The following is a 25,388-nucleotide window of genomic DNA, read 5'->3' as shown; positions in this document are numbered from 1 at the left end:
AATGCTAATGCACTCAAACTATGAAATATTTTCGGGTCATTCCACATCTTACCCCATGTAGAATCAATACTGTGAATATTGTCAGAAGGGTGATAGGTACTTTAAGTATTGTTTAATTTAATTAATAGATTTCCTACAAATTAATTTCCCCCTTCAAATTCTAAAAGCGGAAAGTTAAGAGAACCAAAGATGTATGAAAGGTACCGCTAATTAACAAATAGACAGTTTTTTATGTGTCTGTCCTCTTATTGACGATAAATTGCGTCACGGCACGCTACGGCTACGCCTCGTGGATCCAAAGCTACTTTGAACATAGTTAACTGAGGGGAATTAACTATGCTTTGACAATGTGATGACGACATTTATGGTCAATAAGAGGACAGACACAAAAAACTGATGTCTATTTGTTTTTTTTACACTGATAACAAAAACGATAAAAACCTCTCATTTTTAGTGATCAAAACAACCAAAGGAAAGAGCACGCGCTCGTTGACGTCAGCTTTATCTGTCTGTCTTCTCATTGACGATAAAAAATAACCAATCAGCGCGCGAAAAATTTGTAAGTTATTGTAAAAAAGCGTTTTCTGTGTAAATGTCAGATTTCGAAAGAATGTCGTAACAGACTGACATTTCCTTAGAGACCGTTCACCTGGGGCGTCGTTTCACAAGGATATATGTGATATGGTTCAGTTCGTTTTTCTCTTGTCCACAACTTCATCCTTGGTCTCAGTGAAGATAAATTTGAAAAACTACCGTTTGTTTTTTCTTCTTTCTTTCTTTTCGGCTTTCCTCATTTGTGTAGTAAATGACAACTGTTTTGTAGACACGTCATGTTTTCTTCGTCGATGAGATTCGAAGAAGGTGGCTTTTGACAGTGTGCATCTCCAGATCGACGAAATTTTCGATGCGTCCTCAGTTCACGGTGATTTAAAGCGTTTCTTCACACCGTTTGATCTTAATTCAGTTCTTTTCGGAATCTACTTTTCCGCGCGCGGGGACCATTTTCTTCGTAGCAAAGAGGTAAGTTTGAAGCTTTTTCTGAAAAATCCTCATTTATCGTTCGTCCATGTTTCAATTGACAACTCTCGAACTTGGCGTCGAATGTGAAAAGAGTTGCTTTTTGGTCCTTTTCTTCGCGGAGGACTTTTCTCCGGTTTCCCTCCCTCTGCAAGAATCGACTTCAATATTATAATTAGAGGAGAGCCATGCACTCTATCGAACCACTGTTAATCCCCCTTTTTGTAAGCTGTTGATCTTTTAAACAAATGGTAAATTTTCTAGGATGAATGTAAGCAGCATAAGCAAGAGCATGATGGAGTTCCTGAACCGCAGTCCAGCTACCATCGCTGTAGAGACGAGTATTTTACTCCTTATTGGACTGATTGCCATTGGAGGAAATCTTCTGGTAGTACTCTCCATCTATCGTAATACCAGCCTTCGTACCATCACTAACTACTTTGTACTCTCGCTCGCGATGACTGACATTCTTAATCCGTTACTCTCATTGCCTTTTACTCTCGCCTGGTCCATAAGAAGTCGTTTTTTCATGGGGTATGAAGTATGTGATTTCCAAGTCATCGTCAGCATCAGCCTCATGCAAGCGTCAATAACAAACATTGTCCTAATGGCTGTCAACCGGTTTATTCGTGTCTGTAAGCCACACAAATACGCAAAATATTTCAACCGAAAGAATTCTTTAGCCATGATCGTCGCTGTTTGGGTGATCCACGTCATAATCGTAGTTTCGGTTATTACGGATGGGAAAATTGTCTTCGCTAATTTTAAGGCAAATAAGATTATGTGCAATCTTACTAGAGGGGAAAAAACGTCGCTATCTAGCATATTTTTCAACATAGCCATCGTAATTTTCTTTTTGGTTCCATTTACGATTATTGTCTATTGCTATTACAAAGTTTTTAAAAAGATACGGGAACACAAGAGAAACGTCGCTCCTCCGTCCAACCCAAACAGCCTGGGCACGTGTAGACAAGAAATCAAGGTCACGTGGACCATGTTTGCAGTATTAGTGGGGTATTGCGCGACATGGTTTCCGGTTCTCATTGTGGTGTTAGTGTCTAGCATGACACGGCTATCGGGTGCGGTCCATATGATCGTGACATATAGCATGGCCGGCAGCAGTGCTATCAATCCTGTTATATATGGAGTGATGAACCCAGCGTTTAGGCGAGAATTTATTAAGATTCTAAAACTTTGTAAATAGAAGTTGCCGTACACTAGAAATTGCATTCATCTACGACCCCACCCACCCCCTCGTATCATCAAGGCACGGGGCATACACATAGTTACGTTACTACTGCGCTTAGATGTTTGACTGGCAAACATAGGTAAGTGATTAAATAATGGATGGATGACGGGTCAAACTCAACCTTCGTCTCCCTTGCAGGAATGTCGCAACGATTCGTTTTTACAAGGCCCGCGAAAAACATCATACGACACCATGTGTCACCCAGATACCCGGACCTCTAGTCCACAGAGCTGCTCACACTTACCTCTGAACAAGGCCCGAGGCCAAACAGACGCACAAATGCTCTAAACAGAAACCGCAGCCAACCCAAAACCGTACATAATCGCTCTATAAGAGCACCTAGACTCAAACCAGTCTATGACGGCTTGTGGAACCACGTCAGGGTGTAGTTGAACGCGGGATTTTGGTCCGCTTTGGAGAAGAAAAACATGATCTGTATTCAGTATCATGTCAAACGCAACGAAGCTTGCTGTTTTGGTTTCGTGTTTGCCGCGAAGTGTCACTTTCTATAGAGCCATGAGACATTCTCACGCTCTCGATAACCACTTATCCATTACTTGTATAGATAATTTAATAATATTCAAAGGACTTTGAATAGAGAGCAATCCGATGAATGCCCTCACTTGAAAAGCATGAGGTATTCAGTATTCAACATTTTTTTTAAATAACTGTTCAAGATAACGCAAATAATGCCTTTCCTAGAATATTGATATGTAGCATATACCAACTTGTGTACTTCCTAAGAACGCGCGCGCTCATTGGTTAATTGGAGGTGAATATTGTACGATATTCACCTCTGAATTTTGAGTCGCGAAAAAAATGGCATCTGCCGGTAATCTACAATTTCCGACGAGGAAATTAAAAAATTAAAGTAAATACCATTCCTATCAATACTAAAAAGGCAACGAAGTATGGCCTAAAAGTTTTGCTAAAAGTTTTGCTAAAAGTTTTGCGTGAATTTGTCGAGCAAACTAAAAGTTTCTGTTTGTTTGTTTTTATTGAATTATTGTATATGAAAATAAGTTACTCTGTACACAAGTTGGTATATGCTAAAACAATTATTCGCCTTCGGCGAATAATTGTTAAATATATCAATACATATATAAATAGATAGATAATTTCATATTCTTTATCTAACAATTATTCGCCGAAGGCGAAGTGATTATAGGGGAATATTTACGAAGACGCGAGTCTTCGAGCGGCGAGGTAAATATTCCCCCAATAATTACTGAGCCTGAGGCAAATAATTGTTTTAGTATAAATACACAGGTGATTCTTTCAAAAAAAAAAACGAAAAAAAAAAGATAAAAGGCATTTTTTTCCGGTAACAGCAACAAAGCGGCTGGCCGCCATTTTGGATTTTCGCTCGAGGTGACTATCGTGTGATAGTGTGAGTTTCTTGACCAATCAGCGCGAGGGATTTTCTATAATCACTTGCGTATTTTTATTAATTGTATTTATTGCTTAAATTCTAGCACGGCACGCCTGAAAAGCAGTGTTACTGAGTCGTTTACCGTGGATAAATAAAGTTAATTCATTTATTCAACATCAAACGGTGCCTATGATGATTACAAGCACGAATGCCAGAGATTTCTTCTCTTATTTCTTTTTTTCTTTTTCTTTTTTTTTTTTTTTTTTTTTTTTTTTCATTTGGTGGTCTAGAAATCCATAACTTCGAAAGGAAAAGTGACTCATCAGTTTTGCAAATTTTCTGTAATCCGATTGGCTAAATTTTTTTCTCAGATCAGCTGGAAATGCCATCCATATATTACGAGTAACCATTCATATGTATGAATAGATATTTTGACATCAATCCAAGGGAACTCTTAAATATTCAAGTATTATGAGAGTGGAAAGACCTTGGACGTGACCAGAATAATATTTCTTCTTCGCTTAGTCTTAAAAATACAATAATGCAAATAACAATTCAATAAATTCGAATCAAGGTTGTTGTGGACAACATTCATTCACTAGAAAAAAACACGCAGGTGTCAAGCTTATGGATAAAAATAATATTGATGATAAAAATAATATTGATAATAATAATAATAATAATAATAATAATAATAATAATAATAATAATAATAATAGTAGATATGAAGTACCAATTCTACATCAGGTGCCACCGGTTCGAACCGGTGCTCTCCCCCAGACCCTACTCCGGGCCCGTAATAACGTCGACGTCATAGCTATTCTAAGTGAGGTGCTGTAGGGGGAGGGGTGGTCAGTTATATTTATTCTTAGTTGGCTGGATTGCACCACATCCTATATTTTACGTCAAAGTTTAATCCTAATAAAAGTTTCTAATTATTCATAAAATATAGTTTTTCTATCTCAAAGCCTTAAAAGGCTTAGTTTAGGCTTTTGTTTCATCCTAATTGAGTTCTACGGATATTGTCCTTTGTCTTACTACCGCGATAAGATATTGAATACTAAAGATTTTGAGATTTTATGCCCAACTCTTTTACTACCGTCTAAAGTAAGAATTGCACCACTCACAGGCAATACGGATATCGTCATATCTATTTTTAGTTGACTGGATTGCACCACATCCTATATTTTACGTCAAAGTTTGATCCTAATAAATTGTTCTGATCTAATTGCCTATTGTTAAAGGATTAGACTCTTTTTACTTTATGCTTTTGTTTCACCCTAATTGAGTTCTACGAAGTTGACTCATCAAAAAACAAACAATAGAAACACCCGTCACTTGAAACAATAGAGGACTGTGTTCTGCAAAATTTGCGAGTCAAAAAAACCTACTAGATATCAAGACCACGTTTGTAAACAATAGAAGACTCAACAAACACAGTGTTTTGATTGATTTTCATAGTTCAGTCACTACAGCTAAACTCCGAACTACACATTTTGCCAGTCGGGTATCGACTTGGCTATCGCTCTCAATCGTTTTTTCTACTTTATAAAAACGTTTTTACAATCATAGGAGGCCATCAGAGTCTGCGTCAGAAAATAATTGAATCATTCGTCTTGCACTTCAGGATTTTGAGTCATAACAAGAGGTTTTAGCGTATTTGATTTTAAAGAAAGTGTATGCATTAAATTACAGTCTTCGCAACGATAAAACATTTGTTTTGTATTTTTGGCACTGATAACTAAAGGGTGTATGCAAACGTCGCACACGACTAATTCGTTTTGAGGACTGTGATACGCTTCGTGCCAACAGCAATTCGGGCATTGTGCCACTGATATCTTTGAAAACGATTTGGGTTCTTGACAAGCGTGACACTCTCTTTCTTCTTCTTCTTCTTCTTCTTCGTCCTCACTCTCCGATTCTGAGTCCTCGCTGTCAAGTTCCTCTTGGGATTCTTCAGCATCATTGTCACTTTCAGTTTCACTATTGCTAACATCCGTATCATAGTTATCCTCTGGTTGCCTGGCAATCAGATCTGCCAATAGTATTTTGTTGCGAATAAGATTCTTGTCCAAATCAAGCTCTGCCAATCCACTGGTAAAAGTCTTGAGCCCTCTTGGGGCGTTAACTTCTGGGTTGTAAGGTAACAAAGCATACTCGATTAATTCTTTCATGTTGGCTAGTGGAATTCTACGTTGATGATGAGTCATTTCTCCATGGGAATTCCAATACAAAATATCTTTGGATGCTACCATGCTATGAAGTAAATCATGTGCCTTTTGTCGCGGTATGCTTTTAGGGAGCTGTCGTGCCATTCGATTGATTTCATTCTCATCCGATTTCGAAAATTGCTCCTCCTCGCTAGAGGAATCTTCGCTCAGCTCGGGTTCTGTAGATTCTTCTTCTGAAACTCTTCTTCTCTTCATGATGACCTCTACTAGTAAAATGAAGTTCTTGGCATTTGGCTGGGTTTTTTATAGCAGTAAAAGACTCAGAGCGCTCATTAGAGGAGGCAAGACCTCCCCCACCAAGCCCTCGCCTTTTTGAATCAGAATTTTTTTCTTGGCCTTAAATGGTATTGATCCATGAGCTAACTCTCTTATATCATCCTTGTGCGGTCTCAATCTTTCCTTTTGCCCTTCTGATATGGGAATTGTTCCTTGTAATAAATTATGACAGACCTCACACATTACATGAACTTGTTCGGGAGTGGCTGTTGCAAGCAAAACATTTCTCTGATGCTCTGGGCATTTAGTCAAAAGATGTAAATAGCCAAAGTTATCACGATGTAAGACAGACATGTTTTCTCTCGGGATGGTTTGTTCAAATGAAATGACAACGGAAAGAACCATCGTATTTGTTATACAACTGGTTCTTTACTATCTATACTAGACTCTACACTAGATTCTACACTAGATTCTACACTAGATTCTACACTAGATTCTACACTAGATTCTACACTAGATTCTACACTAGATTCTACACTAGACTCTACACTAGACTCTACACTAGATTCTACACTAGATTCTACACTAGATTCTACACTAGATTCTACACTAGACTCTAAACTAGACTCTACTAGATTCTTATATCTACACTAGAATCTTATGTAGACTAGAATCCCTGAATTCGTATAAATAGCGCTCCCTATAGGAATTGGCCACATTCTTCGAAAGACGCACGATGACACGGTTCTGTCCTATTTGCGAAAAGCAGCAAAAAAATTTATACACTCATTTAAGTCGAACCCATAAGTTGGACAATTCGCAACGAAAGTATTGGATCGGTCAAGAACAAATGCGAAAAAGCAGTCATCGATTCACTCCGTACCCATTGCCTCAAAATGTTGAAGATCACACGAAATGTGACAGGTTTCAGTTACTCCATCCGTTCACTGCTCTGGTAGCTGGAATGACTGGATCTGGAAAAACGGTCTGGGTTCAGAATTTGCTTGAACATGCAACAAAAGTCATAAATCCATCACCACGGCGTATCGTATGGAGTTACGCACAATGGCAACCTGCTTACGAACACATGTTAGCAACCATTCCCGGGATCGAGTTCGTGAAAGGCATACCCCACGATATTGACGAGGATGGTTACTTCGACCCCAAAATCAATAATGTGATTGTAATTGACGATCAAATGACAGAGACATCCAACGACAAGAGAATCATGAACCTATTTACCAAAGGATCTCATCATCGCAACCTCAGTGTCATTTTCCTGATGCAGAATCTCTACTTTCAAGGAAAAATCATGCGCACCCTGAGTTTGAATGCGGCTTACCTTGTTCTTTTTAAAAACCCAAGAGACAAACTACAAATGATGACATTGGGAAAACAAATGTACCCGGGAAAAACAGAACAGTTTGTGCAAAAGTACGAAGCCGCTGTTCAAAGACCTTATGGGTATCTTTTCGTGGATCTCAAACCAAACACACCAGAAGAATGCAGGCTTCGGACGAATGTTCTTCCCAATGATCTGCCTGCTTTGCAGACGAAGCTGTCAAAAACAGCAATTTCGCAACTTGGTGGTGGACAGTCAGATGTCACGCACTCTATTGCTAACTATTTAGAACGTCAAAGCTATTTACAATCGCCTATATTAAAAACAATGCAGAACTTAGAGGAGCAAATGACTAGCATTCTCAGGGATTCCAATACCCCTGCGGAACTAAAAATCAAAAATTATTCGCAGCTATACGATCGATATCTTAATCTACAACAGCAAATTCCAAGTGGTTCGCCCCACAGCTCAATGCTGGAAATGGTGCAATCACCACAGGTACCACCATTGACAAGTCCCAGTCTCCCCACTAGTCTAACATCCCCAGAAAATGTTACTTCAACAAGTCTCACTGATAGCGGCTACACCACACCCAAAACTAAAACGCCTTCATTCCTAGAGCGGCTAACCTCAAAAATTAGAACTCCTGCTCTGGAACTCAATCGAGCGCGAGCTTCAGCTTCACCGGAGGTTCCTACCACTCCATTAAGAACCACGACTAGTTTTGATCAACCCTCTTCAATTGCCTCCTCATTCAGCACCCCCAAAACACAATCCCTGCCACCTCCACCTGATTTCCCACCAACTCCTCCGTCAAGTAAAGAAAAATCTGTGAAGTGGATTAGCTATCAAGATTCAGATAAATATCTTGGTAAAATCTTAAAACCACCGCGACGATCAGAACGATTGAGAGCGATAGCCAAGTCGATACCCGACTGGCAAAATGTGTAGTTCGGAGTTTAGCTGTAGTGACTGAACTATGAAAATCAATCAAAACACTGTGTTTGTTGAGTCTTCTATTGTTTACAAACGTGGTCTTGATATCTAGTAGGTTTTTTTGACTCGCAAATTTTGCAGAACACAGTCCTCTATTGTTTCAAGTGACGGGTGTTTCTATTGAACAAATATATACTGACAATCAAAACATAATACTTAGTTAAAAAATGAAAAGAGCTGTAACTAAACTTTTTTTGTATTCACATGCATTGAGCGTTTTATGAATAAATGAATAAAAAAAGATTTTTGAAAAACGTGTTTGCTCTTTTTCCTTGGGCAAGTCATTTAATTGTTTGTTTTTTGATGAGTCAACTTCGTAGAACTCAATTAGGGTGAAACAAAAGCATAAAGTAAAAAGAGTCTAATCCTTTAACAATAGGCAATTAGATCAGAACAATTTATTAGGATCAAACTTTGACGTAAAATATAGGATGTGGTGCAATCCAGTCAACTAAAAATAGATATGACGATATCCGTATTGCCTGTGAGTGGTGCAATTCTTACTTTAGACGGTAGTAAAAGAGTTGGGCATAAAATCTCAAAATCTTTAGTATTCAATATCTTATCGCGGTAGTAAGACAAAGGACAATATCCGTAGAACTCAATTAGGATGAAACAAAAGCCTAAACTAAGCCTTTTAAGGCTTTGAGATAGAAAAACTATATTTTATGAATAATTAGAAACTTTTATTAGGATTAAACTTTGACGTAAAATATAGGATGTGGTGCAATCCAGCCAACTAAGAATAAATATAACTGACCACCCCTCCCCCTACAGCACCTCACTTAGAATAGCTATGACGTCGACGTTATTACGGGCCCGGAGTAGGGTCTGGGGGAGAGCACCGGTTCGAACCGGTGGCACCTGATGTAGAATTGGTACTTCATATCTACTACTAATAATAATAATTTTGATTTGATTAGTAAACTGGCTGATGTAAGCCATATATTTCAATTTTCCTTATTAGTCAGTTTTTCATCTTATAATTCCTTCTTCTTTGTAAGTATTATATATTAACATATTCATATTTAAATAATGGACAAATTCTATTCGTTTTTTACAATCTTGAAAAAATGTATAAATATTTAAAAATTATTAATTATTGATTAGAGATTATTGTTATTATTAATTATTGATTAAAGACTTTATTTATTTAAAAAAATGTATTTATTTATTTACTTATTTGTCACTCTATTTACAATTCAGATGGGAGCTAATTATTGCTCGGTAATCATATTAAATACGATATTATAAAGTAAATAAAAAATGTATGAAGATCATGAGAGACAGTAAGAAGCAAGACTACGAGGATTATAGAAGATAAAAGTTTGACATGGGGAAGAAAAAGGACTTGCGCCCCAATTGACATCCTATTATAACAAACAAATAAATAAAATAAATAAATAAATAATATCAAGAAATTATTTTGGAGTAATAATGCATTACAGAAAATACTGAATTTGAATTTAACTGGATATGGAAATAACTGCAAGATACTTTAGCGATCAATAAGAAAATTAAATTGATTTATATTACATCACTGAGGTGGCTGGTATGAGGGTAGTTTCTAGTAATAGTAATTGAGAATATACTTTCTAAATCTTATCAGCGACAACGGCGCGACAAGAGTTGACCCAGCAAATCGGTCGATGGTGCTCGCTATAGCTTAACTAGTACAGAACGGAATACACTAAAAATACATTAAGTTACATATGAGATAATTCTAAACAAGAAATCAGAAGAAGGCTTAGGAAGTGGTTGTTTTTACAGTAAACAACCCTGCTCTTTTCCAGCGGTACGCATGTGCAAAATTGTACATGACCAAAAACCTGTTTTTATTGGAAAAGTACAGAAGATTTACAGCTGTTGTTTACGACAAAAAGTACATCTTAATGAAATCTGGAAGGTGATGTCATGTTAATAAATATACCTGACCCTCAGGTTAATAAACAAGTTATTACGAATGAGGAAGTTTCAATTACATTTGTTATTAAAAGAAAGCCTAGCAACTGATAAGTTCCTATTTCAAGAATGTTTTTCATTAGTATTTTCCCTTGATTATATTTTTAACGGACGGACGGACGGACGGACGGACGGACGGACGGACGGACGGACGGACGGACGGACGGACGGACGGACGGACGGACGGACGGACGGACGGATGGATGGATGGATGGATGGATGGATGGATGGATGGATGGATGGATGGATGGATGGATGGATGGATGGGTGGATGGATGGATGGATGGATGGATGGATGGATGGATGGATGGATGGATGGATGGATGGATGGATGGATGGATGACTGAATTTATAAAATTAATGAATGGTATTAATAAATGAAGGAACGAATGAATAAATGAATGTCATAGTATAAACAAATAACTATTTTTCTAGATAAGCCTCTACCAAGTAAATTAATTTTAAAATCAAGCTAAAAATATCATAGCTTTTACCTTACACCTTTTCAAATTCATAATACCATAAATGAGGGGTCACCATAGATTGTGTTCAATAGACTTAACACCTGTTATAAAGCAATTGTCTCTTACAAGTTTCAATATATATCACGCATAGATCTTTGCTGCGACCAATAGGTTTTGGTAGAGTGGTTTGTCGCGCCTAAAAATTATGCGATTCGGCAGGTTCTTTTGAGAAGCACTACTTGCGTTGTAATAAAAAGATGTCAGGAGAAGGTGAGAATATTAATTGCCCATTGAGTAGTACTTTTGATACGGGTTTTAAAAAGTTATTATAATTTCCATAGCTGTCTTCGTTTCTTGATTACTTATTCATTCATTCCCCATTTTCCCATTTCAATATTCATTCATTTTTATTCTATTTTTTATTCAATTCATTGATTGATTTTTATTCAAAAATTTCAATTTTTTGCTGTTTTTTTTTTGTTTTTTTTCGTTCAACTATCATCAATTTCCATATAATTCAAATTCATATTTGAACTAAGGAACAAGTTATACATCCTTGATTCACATCCAATATTTATTCAAATACCGTGACATTTTTATTCGAAAGAACAAAACTTCCAACCAAATTGTTAAGGTTATTAAATATAGTCATAGAAACATTTATTCAACTCGTGTGCAATATCTCTGACGCAAGACGCTAGTAGCTAGCCCAAACCTCACGTACTAGCTCGTACTCAAAAAAACAGCAATCAATCATAATAATATGTCGGGCTGTTGTTTACTCGCACCTCTGCTTTGCATAATATCAATACACACTTGAAACCCGTAATTTCCAAGGTGAAAGGTGTAGTCTCATAATTTTGTACATCATCGTCAACAAAGGTCAGTTAGTTTATTGCATTTTCACCTCACTCTTTTTTCTTTTCTTTTCTTGTCTTTCTCTTTTTTTCCCCTATTTTATATATATATTTAAAAACCTTTTTTTTCTATTCTTCACTTTTTTTTTCTTTAAAAAAAATATATATATAATTTTCTCTCTCTCTCTCTCTCTCTCTCTCTCTCTCTCTCTCTCTCTCTCTCTTTCTCTCTTACCGAGTTATCTTTCCTTTCAAGTTGTTTGAGAAAGCTTCAGTAGCCTTCACAAACGATGGTTTTTCTACCGTCATAACGATGATTTAAAATGACAATCAATTGCTTATCAAGCACGAGTGAAAGTTGAACATTGTTCATCGCCTTTTAGTCTTAGTTGCTCTTTTCTAGCATTTTCTTGTCAAACCGTAATTGAAAACCTAATTATTTTGCTCGCATTGCATACAGCTGGTAAATGAAGCAAGCCCTCTTAAAGAACATCGCAATCTTTCTGTTGACATTTTATTCATTGTATAATCTAAAATATACGAACACAAACTTTGACGAATTTATTTTTCAATGTTAGGACACCTACTGCCCACCCAACGTATGAAGAGAACAAAGAATTTAAAAATACAAACTTAATCATAAATACTGATCGTGAAAAAAATAATTTGGTTCAGTGCACGAAAACGCCTTCTTTGTGATGAACGCTTCGAACAATACTCGGACCTTGACAAGAGGTTGGACTGAGTTCCTAAATCGCACTCCAGTTACCATCGCTGTAGAGACAAGTATTTTACTCCTTATTGGAGTGGTTGTCATTGCGGGAAATCTTCTGGTAGTACTCTCCATCTATCGTAATCCCAGTCTTCGTTACATCTCTAACTACTTCCTATTATCGCTTTCCCTGACCGACATCTTATATTCTATCACAGTCTTGCCTATTACTATTACTTGGTCGATGAAAAGCCGCTTTATTTTTGGAGAAAGCTTGTGTGATTTTCAAGGAATTTTACTTAATTCTCTTTTCTTTGTGTCCGTCTTGAATATGGTTTTCATCGCTGTTAACCGTTTTGTCAAAGTCTGCGAAGCTCAAAAATACCAAAAACTGCAGAAGAAAAATGTGAACTTGATGATAATCAGCGCCATTTGGATTTGCAGTTTTACTTTTGTGATTATGTACAGCAAAGCAGGAAACTTCGCTAGCATTAGTTTTATACCTAATCAAATCAGGTGTGGATTTACATACGAGAACCTACACGGCACGATATCGAAGGTGATTGGGAACACTGTGTTGATAGTCAGTCTAACTATACCATTCACTGTCATAACGTTCTGCTATATCAAAGTATTCAAGAAAATTCGACAGCACAAGAGGCAAATCTTCCCTCAACAAACACGGGAACTTTGTAGAATTCCTATCGCCCAAGATCCTCAGCGTCCGCTTTCCTGTTCTACTTTTCCAAGCCCCCAACCTAACCAGAATCTTCGGGATTCCTGTGTTTCTTCGCAGAATGGTACGAGATTGGGCACTAATGTTCATGAAATCAAGATCACGTGGACAGTGTTTGCAGTTTTGATGGGGTATTGCATAGCATGGATTCCAGTCCTCATCGTGTCATTTGCGTCTAGCCTCCTTGGTGAAAATAAAATACCTCGCTCGGCTGGAATGATCGTGACTTTTACAGGATCAAGTAGCTGTTATATCAATCCCATAATATACGGAGTAATGAACCCGGCGTTTAGGAGAGAGTACAAGAAGATATTTAACCGTAACTAGACACGTGTTTGGTTTAACGTTTCCCACGTGAGCCTGCATGACTATTGGTCGGTACCTCTTGCTTTCATCATGGTGAGCACTGACCATGAGAACTGCAGGAGCGCAAAAGGACAGAATTGACTCTTACTTGTAATACGATTACAACTTACGAGCGTTGATGCGGAAACGCATCCGTGATCCCAACTTTAGATGGTTTGCTGCCATAGCAGCCATAGATAAAAAGAACACTGCCGCTACCAAAGCCCTGTCTCCTTACTGCGCATGCTCGACTAAATGCTCCCTTGATTGAGTGCGCCCAATTTGTTTTGACCAATCATCACGCAAGATGTTTAGTATCCAATCACAAAGAAATGAAAGAAAATAAATACATCAAAATCTATGTATCTTTTTTTGAATCAGTAGAATCTTTCCATCCTCCTGATATAAACTCTGGTATTCAGTATATTATTGGCAAGACTGGGAAAAAATTATCATCATGATCCTGCTCATCATCATCATCATCATCATCATCATTATCATCGTCGTCGTCGTCGTCGTCGTCGTCGTCGTCGTCGTCGTCGTCGTCGTCGTTGTGCTCGTCACCTGCGCGTAACGTTTATTCTAGTGATTTAATATTCTCCACAATAGCGTTCGACCTTCTATTGAAATAACCGGCTTTTGACAAATATATGATAAAATCCTAAAGGAGAAGCGGAGAGATCTAGAAGTAGCAGCTAGCCGGTGATGGATCTGGGATGACCTCAGTATTTACTAAATTCGTACTCAAAAATCTGTCTTCAAAACATCACACTTTAATGAAGGTACGAATTTAAGGTAAGATTTTTTGGCTCCGCTGTCTATTAGTAAATATTATAGTATAAAGTAATCATATTATAAACCAAACGAATCGAATTAATATGACCATAAATTCTGGCTGCAACTTTCACATTTACAACCAGTTTGTTTTGCCTCGGTATTATATTACCTTAGTTGCCCTAGATCAGTTGAAAGAACCGACGTAAGAAAAAGACTTTTGAGCTTTGGAAGAAAATGGGTGTAAAATAAGAGAAGAAAAACCGAGCCAGTGTTTCATTTTTGAATGCACGATAAACCAATCAATCATCAATTCAGTATGGATATATCCTAAATCAAACTCTGGGCTGATCTAAGTCAAGGCGCGGCTAACTCCGCACAGATCGAACCCAGAAGCAACCTCTAGGCTGATCAAAGCCAGGGCACGGCTAACTCCGCAAAGATCGAACCCTGAAACAACCTCTGGGCTGATCAACGCCAGGGTAAGGTTAACTTCACTCAGATCGAACCCTGAAACAATCTCTGGGCAGATCAAAGCCAGGGCAAGGCTAACTCCGCACGGATCGAACCCTGAAACTGATCTCTGGGCTGATCAAAGTCAGGGAACGGCTAACTCACAGATCAAACCCTGAAACGATCTCTGGGCTGATCAAAGTCAGGGCACGGCTAACTCACAGATCAAACCCTGAAACAACCTCTGGGCTGATCTTAGTCAGGGCGCGGTTAACTCTCACATCGAATTGGAGTTTAGCGTGTGTGTTAGGTTTGGCGGAAAGGAAAAACCAGAGAGTCCGAAAAAAAAAGCCATCGAATCGAGCGAGAAACCGATGGAGTATTCAGTTGCTAAAATTCAGTTGACTTGAGATTAAATCCAACAAACGAATAAAATAAACTTAAAGATTTAATGATAATATGAGGTCCAGTTGATGTACAGAAAAAATATTATTTCAATAAAAATTTCAGGGATATGTTAATTGTTTGACAATGGATGTCGACATCGATCGATTCAGCCACCCGAGTTATTACTATTACTCCCGTTAAGGGGTTTTGTCTTTATCACATCTGGGCCCGGTTGTACGAAGGGTGGATAGCGCTATCCGAAGGATAAATGCTTATGCAGTGGATAAGTCGATGCGGTTGTCCAATAGATTTACCCATTGGATTATTTTACGACATAAAGCGCTATCAACCCTTCGTACAACCGGGCCCTGTTGCAAAATATAATGCGTTTTTCATCCGACTTGGGTACGAGTTTCATTAAATCGCATGTCGGATGTTAGCTTAAGTTCATAGTTTAGCACTACTTCCAAACCAGACGTGCCAAACGTTTATTAAAAAATCCCGAAAAGGGCATGACTTTAATTTGATTTTCTTTAATTTTTATTAATGTTTACACGTATGAATTGGATCCTACCCAGTGCTATTATCATTACTATTTATGAGTTATACTGCCATGCGTAATTGTTTATGATTGGTAGCAGCAAGCAATCTATCTAGATCTCCTGGCTCGATCTACGATTTCTGTTCACTTGTAACTAAATAATCCGGCAGAGAAATAAAATCAATGAAGCCATTATTCGATGGGTAGAGAAAAATAATAGGATTTTGAGTTGAGAGTTCGCATCAGAAACATGTATACACTTATTTCAATAAAGTTAGTCATCTGAAAAGCTACAAAGCTGAGACCGATTTTACATGTTTCAACCGCTTGATAACTGTTGATGGACTTGAGACCTTCTACCAGTTACAAGTTAACCTCCTCTGAGTATCCTCAACTGCTGCAGTTTGTGTCAAAAGCTTTACTTGTTAGATATAAAACATTTCCCCATGATGCTCAGCGATCACAGCTTTCTAGGTTTTTGGTGACTAACTTTATTTAAATAAGTATATCAGTTTCACTTTAACAGACGTTACCACGTTGAACTTCCCCTAGGAGTTATGGGCAGGACGGGGGGTTCAAAGTACCCAAAAAACCTGCCCCTTAAAGTTAATTCAGTGTAAAATGTATTAGTTGATTTGATCATCGTTTATTCGATGTTTGTTTGCAACCGTTTCTTTCTATTTGAAGTTGTTTCATTCTTTGGAACCGAATTTCCCCTATGGATATTATCTTGTGACTCTCACTCTACCCGCTTCAAGTCATTGGCCCTCTTCTTCAGTCGTTTCATACAAGGCTCGTAATTTACCTATTACGCTTGTTCTTCAAGTCTAAATTTAAGACTTTTTTATTCAAAACTTAATATTAGTATTTATTATCGCTATTTATTATTGCTCATTCATAATCTGATTTTTTTATTTTAGATATTTTTAGTCATGTTATATTTTTATATACATATATAGACATATTTTTTATCATATATATATATTATATCTTTGTATTTCAGCGCTCAGAACCCGTTTTCGTTATGAGCGCTTTACAAATGTTTATTATTATTATCATTATCATCATCATCATCATCATTATTATTATTATTATTATTACTATTACTATTATGCTTAATCAGAAAAACGTTTTGTATAAGGTTTGCTAAAGCTATGACTTATTTTCTAAAGTGTTTTCTTAATATTTTCTAGAATAGATGCATTGCCATACATAAGTTGTGAGACAGAGGTGCCAAACCTTACTCTAAAGTATTCGTTGTAAAATGAACAATGAAACGAGCTGCACAAGTCTAAACAGAGGTTGGACTGAATTTATGAGCCGCACTCCAGCTACCATTGCTGTAGAGACTAGTATTTTACTCCTTATTGGACTAGTTGCCATTGGAGGAAATCTTCTTGTAGTACTCTCCATCTATCGTAATCCCAGCCTTCGTACCATTACTAACTACTTCGTACTATCACTAGCAGTGTCTGATATTCTATACCCGGTTTCTGTGATCTCGATTACTGTCGTGGCTTCCATCCGTGGTCGTTCCTCGGTTGGAAGTCACGTGTGTGGTTTTCAAGCGATTTTTTCTTCTAGTCTCGTGGTTGTGTCTGTCAACACTATTACACTGATGGCCATCAATCGATTCGTCCGCGTTTGTAAGCCACAAAAATACAAGAAAATATTCCACAGGAAAACGTCAATCACCATGATTGGTGCGGTTTGGATCGCAAGTTTTACTGGGATGACACTAATCAACAGCATGGGCGTTTCTGTGTACTCACGTCTTAGCCCTTACAAAATAATGTGCGTTTTCGCATACTACGATAACAAGAAGCCAAGAATCATAATCAGCAACTTGCCCCACGTTTTCTGCCTTTTTCTACCATTCACAATCATCGTTTACTGCTACTTTAAAGTTTTCAAGAAAATACGCGAACACAAAAGAAACGTGGCTCCTTCGAATCAGGGTAGACTGGGAACGAGCGTCCAAGAGATCAAAGTCACGTGGGTATTGTTCACAATGTTGGTGGGGTACTGCTTGACTTGGGTTCTAGTGCTTGGTGTTCTGTTAGCGTCAAGTATCAGCTGCAGATATGAGTATCAACTGCCTCGTGAGATTCACATGATCGTAACTTATGGGATAGCAAGCGGTAGCATCCTTAATCCTATAATTTATGGCGTATTCAATATGGCCTTTAGACTAGAGTACAAGAGAATACTCATTCAATGGTATTCTTGTACGTAAGATATATATTAACCATTCCAAGGTTGGATCAAGTTGGCATTGCAATGCATTTTGGGGCTGTTTTAGGGGACGAAATAGACGCCATCTTGGAAATATCTCCCCTAAAACAATCACAAAATGCACCGCAATGCCTATTTGACCTAGTTTTTTCCTCAACCTCTGCATGGCTAATTGAATGAGAAACCGCCGGTCCACTACGTTTGATAGCTAGGTTAATTTTATTGTCAAGCTTTTGGCCATATTGTCAAGCCTTCAACATGTAATGAAAATATTTGGTTGCAAATGGTCATAAGATATATATAATCTAGCATTTGAGAAACCTCTTCAAAGGCAACTACTGGACTCATTCACGTTGGCTCTAATGTTTTCCCATTTCCGTGAGACCACGTGTCACTCCAGTAGTATAGGGAATGGGGGTTCCAGCGCAATCTCAACACGGGCAAGATCCGTGTCAAAAATCCACCTACGGACGACCCCCACTCCAAGTGTGGTTGAGGGCAACAGCGCACTTAAATATGTTAGTCTATATATGGAGTGCGAAGAATGTAAGAGAACTTTTAAGAAAGAAGCGGATTTGAAAAAGCATTTGAAAATGAAGACGAAGTGTATGAGCAGTTATGATTGTGGATGTGGTAAGAAGTTTGAGACTAAGGTTAAATTGTTTTGGCATTGTCAGGACTGTGAGTACGACTACGACGACCTAAAAAGTGCTTGGTATTAGGTATAAAATATTTCCTATTATATAGATGGAATCCCAAAGCAACTTCAGCACGGTGTCAATACCCGGTAACGGTGAGATTGACGTTAGACAGTTTTGGCGTCAGTCAGAAAGGAAGGTTAAAAGGACTCTCCGAAAAGGTATAGAAGAATTAGGAGCCCTGAAAGCGAGCATAATGGTAGAAGTAAGTTTGTCAAAAGACGAGGTAATGACGACAGCAATGTTGCGATCAAAGTCGTTAGTGATATTAGAATCCACGAATCTGGATAGGTCACTCAGTGAAGCCTTAGAAGCAATAATGGAGTCGCTGTCTAACTACACGAAAGAAGGATCGGGTTGGACAGTAGAGGAGGTTGAAGGAATAGAGATAAGTATGGCCAGGTACGTACCCATACGAGGGGGGAGTTACGTACCGCTACCAACGTGGGTAGAAAGGAAGAAGGCTATTGTAAACGTGAAGAATGAAGACAATCGATGCTTTATGTGGGCAATCAGGTCTGCACTGTATCCAGCAGAGAAGGATCCCTGTAGGACAAGTAAGTATCCCACAGATGATTTAGAGTGGGATGGTGTGGAATTTCCCATGCAGTTAATAGACATCCCCATATTTGAGGAAATAAACGATCTAGCAATTAACGTTTACGGAGTCAGAGAGCAGACGATAGTACCGTTAGTTCTGTCAAAAAGTAAAGGAGAGCGCGCACATTTATTCTACCACGGCGGACACTACTCATGGGTTAAACACATTAGCAGACTATTCTACAGACATACTAAGCACAAAGGCAAAAAGTACTTCTGCGACTGCTGCTTGCTGTCATTTACATCCTTAAATACCCTAAAGAAACACGATGAGATCTGCCGCGGAGTCGAAGAAGTGGCGCAACGGATCCAGATACCCACCAACAAAGAGCTTTCATACGCAGACCATCAAAAGCAGATGCAAGTGCCTTACGTGATATATGCAGACTTCGAAGCGTTGATAACTAAGGAAGAGCAGAAACGTGGTGCCACGAATAAGGTAGGATTACACGAGATCTGCTCCTTTGGTTACATAGTAGTCAGATCAGACGGTAAAGCAAACCCTCCTGTGATTTACCGAGGTAAGAACGCAGCTAATGAGTTTCTAGAAGCATTGCGAGAAGAGGAGGGGGAGATTAGAGAACAATTAAGACGTCCAAAGAAGATGGAATTTACCAAAGAGAACCAGGAGGCTTTTAACAAGGCAAAAAAATGCCACATTTGTCAACATACGCTTCTTCAGTTTGGAAGACGAGCCAAGAAAGCGTGGGATGAAGATGGAAAGTATCTAGGAGAAGCTCATTTTAAATGCGGGAAGTATGCTAAGAAAGGTGAGAAGCCGGGAAAGCCCTCCACGCACTGCATTCACTGCCACAAAGCATTTGTTGAGGATTTCTATGTGGATAAGGTTAGGGATCACTGCCACATCACGGGTAAATACAGAGGAGCGGCTCATTGGACACAGACCAGCTCGGGTGAGCGCGCCTAGAGCTACCGCGTTAGCTACGCAAGCCGAAAAGCCGAAGGTTTCCGACATACCAAGCATTGCCTTTAACACTCTTAACAACAAACCACCTCAGACACAAACAACGAAATGTTGGCTTTGTGAAGGAACGCATGTGCTTGCAAGTTGTTGTGAATTCGAGAAGAAGACTCATGAGGACAGAGTAAAATTTGTTCGTGATAAAGGACTGTGTGATAATTGCTATAAAAGAGGACATAAGGCTAGAGAGTGCTTCCAGAAAGGACAATGTAAAAACGAAGGATGTGAAGGAAAGCACCACACGTTATTGCACGCTCCAACCAACAACGCCCAAAAGGACAATGAAAAACCACCTGGAAGTAAGTCGAATTACGCCGTGAATTTAGATTCCAAAGGCGTGAGTAAACCCACTGGTGAAGGAAGGAAAGGTAAAGTCTGTCTACCCATTGTACCAGTTCGTATACGTGGTAAAGGGAGAAATACAACCGTTACTACGTATGCGCTCCTAGATAAAGGATCGGATACCTCACTATGTGAACAACGACTGTTAGAGCAGCTGAATGTTGATGGCGAAGAGCGAACATTTTCCTTGACAACGATCGACAAAGTGAAAAGCCAAAAAAGAGGACGCATTGCTAGCTTGGAGGTAATGTCACTAGAGTCTGATGAAGTAATTGAAATACCAGCAGTTTGGTCCGTTGATAGACTATGCATTTCTACTGAAGGGGCACCAACGCAACAAGACCTTTACAAATGGTCACACCTAGATGGTATAACGGTGCCGGAGATTGACAGCAGCGAAGTGGCATTGCTAATCGGTAACGACACGCCCGAAGTATTCTGGGCGCTAGAAGAACGACGAGGGAATCGAAAGGAACCTTACGCCGTGAAGTCTTTACTCGGATGGACGATCGTTGGTCCAGTTGACGACGCAACAAATAGAAACAGTCTGAATACATGTTTTATAACGCTACAAGATGACGAACTGAAGCAGCAAGTAGAAAGATTTTGGAAGACGGACTTTGGAGACCCGATACTAAGCATCAAGGAGTCGATGTCAGTAGAGGACAGAAGAGCTTTATCTATCATGGAAGAAAGTGCTGTTTTAGTCGGAGGTCACTACGAAGTTTCTCTTCCTTGGAAGCATGGTGAACCATGTATTCTGAACAACCGTCAGTTAGCTGAATCGAGATTAGAGTCGTTGAAAAGAAGATTTCTAAAGGACCCCGAAGTTCATCAGAGATACAAGGCTGTCATAGACGATCATCTTGACAAGGGTTATGCCCGTAGGATACCTGAAGAGAGCCAGAATCCCTCAGATCAAGCAGTGTGGTACCTACCTCACCATGCCGTCGTTAACCCTCGAAAACCAGAAAAGCTGCGCGTAGTATTTGATTGCGCCGCGAAGTTTAAAGGAACTTCTTTGAACGATCAACTACTCCAAGGGCCAGATATGACAAATAATTTAGTGGGAGTTCTCACTCGATTTCGAGAGGGACCTGTTGCTTTAGCAGCAGATATTGAATCTATGTTCTTACAAGTGAGAGTTAACCCGAAGGATTGTGACATGTTGAGATTTTTATGGTGGCCAGACGGCGCCATTGACAAGCGATCCTCTGAGTTTCAGATGCTAGTACACTTATTCGGAGCAACTTCTTCTCCAAGCTGCGCAGGCTTTGCATTGAGGAAGACGGCTGATGACAATCGTGCCGAATTTAGTAAAGATGTCGTAAACTCTGTATACCGGAATTTTTACGTGGATGATTACCTGAAATCTACCAAAACTGTAGATGAAGCTAAACACTTAGCACTTGAGCTTAGCCAATTGTTAAAACAAGGCGGCTTCCGTTTAACAAAGTGGATGAGTAACAGTAAGGACGTTCTCGATACGATACCAGAGTCTGAGAGAGCTAAAACGGTCAAGAAATTGAACTTTGAAAGACTGCCAAATGAAAGAGCACTTGGTGTTCACTGGAAGGTAGAATTAGATCGTTTGGGACTAGAGATCGAAGTGAAAGAAAAGCCTCTAACAAGACGCAGGATACTATCAGTAATGAGTTCGGTCTACGACCCACTAGGTATTGTCTCTCCAGTTATGTTACCCGTAAAGGTACTGTTGCAAGATCTATGTAAACAAGATATTGGGTGGGACGATCCAATCCCAGTAGAAGAGATGATAAAATGGAAGAAATGGCTGGTCGAACTACCTCAACTTTCCAATGTATCTATACCACGTTGCCTAGAACCACCGGATCTGGGTGAAATCTTGTCAAGAAAGTTACATCATTTTGGCGACGCTTCCCAAACGGGTTATGGAGCAGTCTCGTATTTGAGGTCAGAGAACGCCAACGGAGAAATACACGTTTCTTTCTTGGTTGGCAAGTCCCGGCTAGCACCAGTGAAAACAACTACGATACCTCGATTGGAGCTGTCTGCAGCTGTCCTTGCAGTAAAGTCCGATTGCATGCTGAGGGTGGAATTAGACTTACAAGTTCAAGACTCTTTCTTTTGGACGGATTCTACCACAGTACTACGTTACATTTCTAACGAGAAGAAAAGATTCACGACGTTTGTAGCCAACAGAATTGCAGTTATCCGTGAAGTCTCGAGTACTCAACAGTGGAAGTACGTGGATTCAAAGAGTAATCCAGCTGACGATGCCTCAAGAGGCTTAAGCGCAGACGAAATGAAGAATGACGTTAGATGGCTAAACGGACCGGAATTCCTGTGGCAGAAGAGAGATCTATGGCCTATGTTACCCTTTAACTTAACCCAGATTGCCGACGATGACCCAGAGATAAAACGAGAGAAGCAAGTGAATTTGGTCCAAGTAACACAAGAAGATATTCTAAATACCATGTTTAAGGGTTTTTCTTCGTGGCAGCGGCTACGCATCGCTATTGCTTGGTTGATGAGATACAAATGTTTTCTAGTGAACGCTTATCGTTTAAGTCATGGACACAAAAACACCAGAGAATTAAGCTATGATAAGATCAACGTATCAGAGCTGAAAGCAGCCGAACGCGAGATTGTCAAGCACGTACAACGTCAATCCTTTCAGCGAGAGTTGGCTGTTCTTAAATTGCGTGGATGTAGCGAAGGTAATGCAGTAAAGAACGAACTCCATTCCAAAAGGAAAGTGGTTGAAAGATCTAGTCCTATATACAAGTTAGACCCACAACTACGAGATGATATGTTATGCGTTGGAGGACGTCTGAGTAATGCTCCCATTTCAGAAAGAGCCAAACACCCACCAATCCTGCCTAAAAATCATCATGTTTGCGACTTAATCATCCGTCACTATCACCAGATGTACGGCCATGCAGGCAAGGAACATGTGCTTTCACTCATAAGAAGGGCATTCTGGATCATAAATGCAAAAGTATCAGTACGAAGACTACTTGATCGTTGTTTTGATTGTCGCAGACGCAACGCACCCCCTTGTGAACAGATAATGGCTGACTTGCCCCAAGACAGACTGACACCTGACATGCCACCGTTTTCTTATGTTGGAGTAGATTTCTTTGGCCCTATACAAGTGAAAAGAGGACGTTCTGTTGTCAAACGATACGGCTGTCTGTTCACATGCTTGACCGTAAGAGCAGTTCACATTGAGATCACTCACACCTTGGAAACTTGTAGTTTCATCGATGCACTCTATCGTTTTATCAATCGTTTTATCAATCTTACTTCCCTTGGTTCAGTCTCTCCCTTGGCGAACGCCTGCCACTTTCGTAAAATATTTCTTGCCATTTTCTGCATTTCTTCTTCTTTTACCTTCTCCACTTCGGTTGTTGTTCCTTCTTGAGCTCCTACTTCTTCGTCTTCATTTACAAATAACAGTCTTGTCGTTGCTTGTTTGATCCTGAGATAGTGAGCGAGAGATACCTCATCAAGGGCTTCAAAATCCATCATTTCTTGCCTGGCTTTTTTTCGAAGTTCATCGAACTTTTTTTCGACTTCCTCGTCATTCAGTTCTTTTTTCTCTGAAGCTGACGAGCTTTTACCACTTGATTTATGTATATCACTCTTTTTTGAAAGATTTCTCATCGTAGCTTCACATTCAGCAACGTTTTTCCACGAATCTGAAAAATTCTTGCAACGCTTGCCTTCAGATAAAACCAACTTGTACAACTTCGGTCAACTTCGTTGATGTTAGTTTTACGAAATAATCCCAACCTTTTAACTCCCAAAACTTTTATCAATTTTCCGTTTAGCAGAAGCACCAAGCCAAGATTAACTAACTGGGAAAGTCGCAAGTGAATAATGAGTAGAGTTCAGGTTGCAGCTATACTAGTCTCTCATAATGAGCGTATACTCGAAGTTAGGCAAGTCTTTTGGTACAACTAAATGACAAAACAAACACTGCAATGGTCGTTAGCACCTCATTATCCAAGTTACAAGAACTCGCTATTATTCGTATACCCAACCCCTTATTTTATCAAGCTAATCATAAAGCTTTGTCGTCATTGTTATCTATTGTTGAGCAATTTTTTCTCTTTGCAAATGCAACCCATAAACGTGACGTTAACAGGAACATTAGCACCACTCCTTAACTGTTGTTTGGATGTTGTAATGAAGATTGAGAAGTTGAAGAAGTGTTTTGTTAGGATACAAAAACAAAGGCCAAGTATAGGAGGAACGCGGATGTCACTGAGGAGGGTGTCAATAACAAATACTTTGAGTAAGAAATACTGCACTGGAGCAATTAATTCGCATTAACAACAAAGCTGTAAACCTTGTTTGTCAAGAAATTTTTGCCATCAGTATGAACGTCTCTTGTCAATATTCTATATTTCAGGCATTTTTCATGGGAAAATGCTTGTTTCAAACAAGTTAAAACGGTTCTTCAAGACTAGGGTTAATTTCCACACAAAACTAAGGATATACATGTATCATTGTTCATCACAGCAAACAGCACTAAAAATGTTAATCCAGGCAGCCGGTAAAACGAGTTTACTGAGCAGTTTTTCCTGACAAATTGAAGTACGTCGGGAGTTAAAATTTCGCTGGGTAGGTCACCTGAGCCAGGAACGGTTCATTTAAGATCTTTTATGCCCTGTCCTTACGTATCCGGGTATCTTTGAAAACGGAATTTATTATTACGCAAATTGCTACAAATTTATCTCAAGTAAAACTTCTTAACTGAATGCATCAGTTTTTTATATAAATTGATTCAAATATTAGCTTAATTTTTCATGATATTATAACAGAGTCATTAATAAAGCATTTTTTCTGACAAACGACTTCCCAAGGGGACCAAGGTCGGGGATAAAATT

The 25,388-nt window shown here is 39.0% G+C and overlaps 4 protein-coding genes across 4 annotated transcripts; all 4 read left to right on the top strand.

Annotated features, from left to right (window-relative positions):
• The first annotated feature begins 1,282 nt into the window (after positions 1 to 1,282).
• LOC116291482 (melatonin receptor type 1A-like) lies at positions 1,283 to 2,286 on the top strand. The gene has a single exon (XM_031698650.2). The coding sequence runs from the start codon at positions 1,283 to 1,285 to the stop codon at positions 2,219 to 2,221; it is 939 nt and encodes a 312-aa protein (XP_031554510.1). The 3' UTR covers positions 2,222 to 2,286.
• A 10,038-nt stretch (positions 2,287 to 12,324) lies between these two features.
• LOC116293312 (melatonin receptor type 1A-like) lies at positions 12,325 to 13,813 on the top strand. The gene has a single exon (XM_031700729.2). It carries the CDS (start codon positions 12,405 to 12,407, stop codon positions 13,479 to 13,481), a length of 1,077 nt encoding a protein of 358 aa, XP_031556589.2. The 5' UTR covers positions 12,325 to 12,404; the 3' UTR covers positions 13,482 to 13,813.
• Positions 13,814 to 14,080: 267 nt separating this feature from the next.
• On the top strand, positions 14,081 to 18,487 carry LOC116293310 (melatonin receptor type 1A-like). The gene is made up of 2 exons (XM_031700727.2): positions 14,081 to 14,294; positions 16,848 to 18,487. Exon 2 carries the CDS (start codon positions 16,919 to 16,921, stop codon positions 17,888 to 17,890), a length of 972 nt encoding a protein of 323 aa, XP_031556587.1. The 5' UTR covers positions 14,081 to 14,294; positions 16,848 to 16,918; the 3' UTR covers positions 17,891 to 18,487.
• On the top strand, positions 18,252 to 24,262 carry LOC148914019 (uncharacterized). Its single transcript, XM_089025956.1, has 3 exons — positions 18,252 to 18,267; positions 20,070 to 23,747; positions 24,165 to 24,262. Exons 1-3 carry the CDS (start codon positions 18,252 to 18,254, stop codon positions 24,260 to 24,262), a joined length of 3,792 nt encoding a protein of 1,263 aa, XP_088882082.1.
• Positions 24,263 to 25,388: the final 1,126 nt, after the last annotated feature.

This window comes from Actinia tenebrosa, unplaced genomic scaffold, assembly GCF_029948245.1.
Source record: "Actinia tenebrosa isolate PJP-AT-01 unplaced genomic scaffold, QUT_ActTen_1.0 PGA_scaffold0__85_contigs__length_37466705, whole genome shotgun sequence".
Taxonomy (NCBI): Eukaryota; Metazoa; Cnidaria; class Anthozoa; order Actiniaria; family Actiniidae; genus Actinia; species Actinia tenebrosa.
The sequence above is the reverse complement of the archived record's forward strand: the minus strand, read 5'-3'. Positions and strand labels throughout refer to the sequence as shown.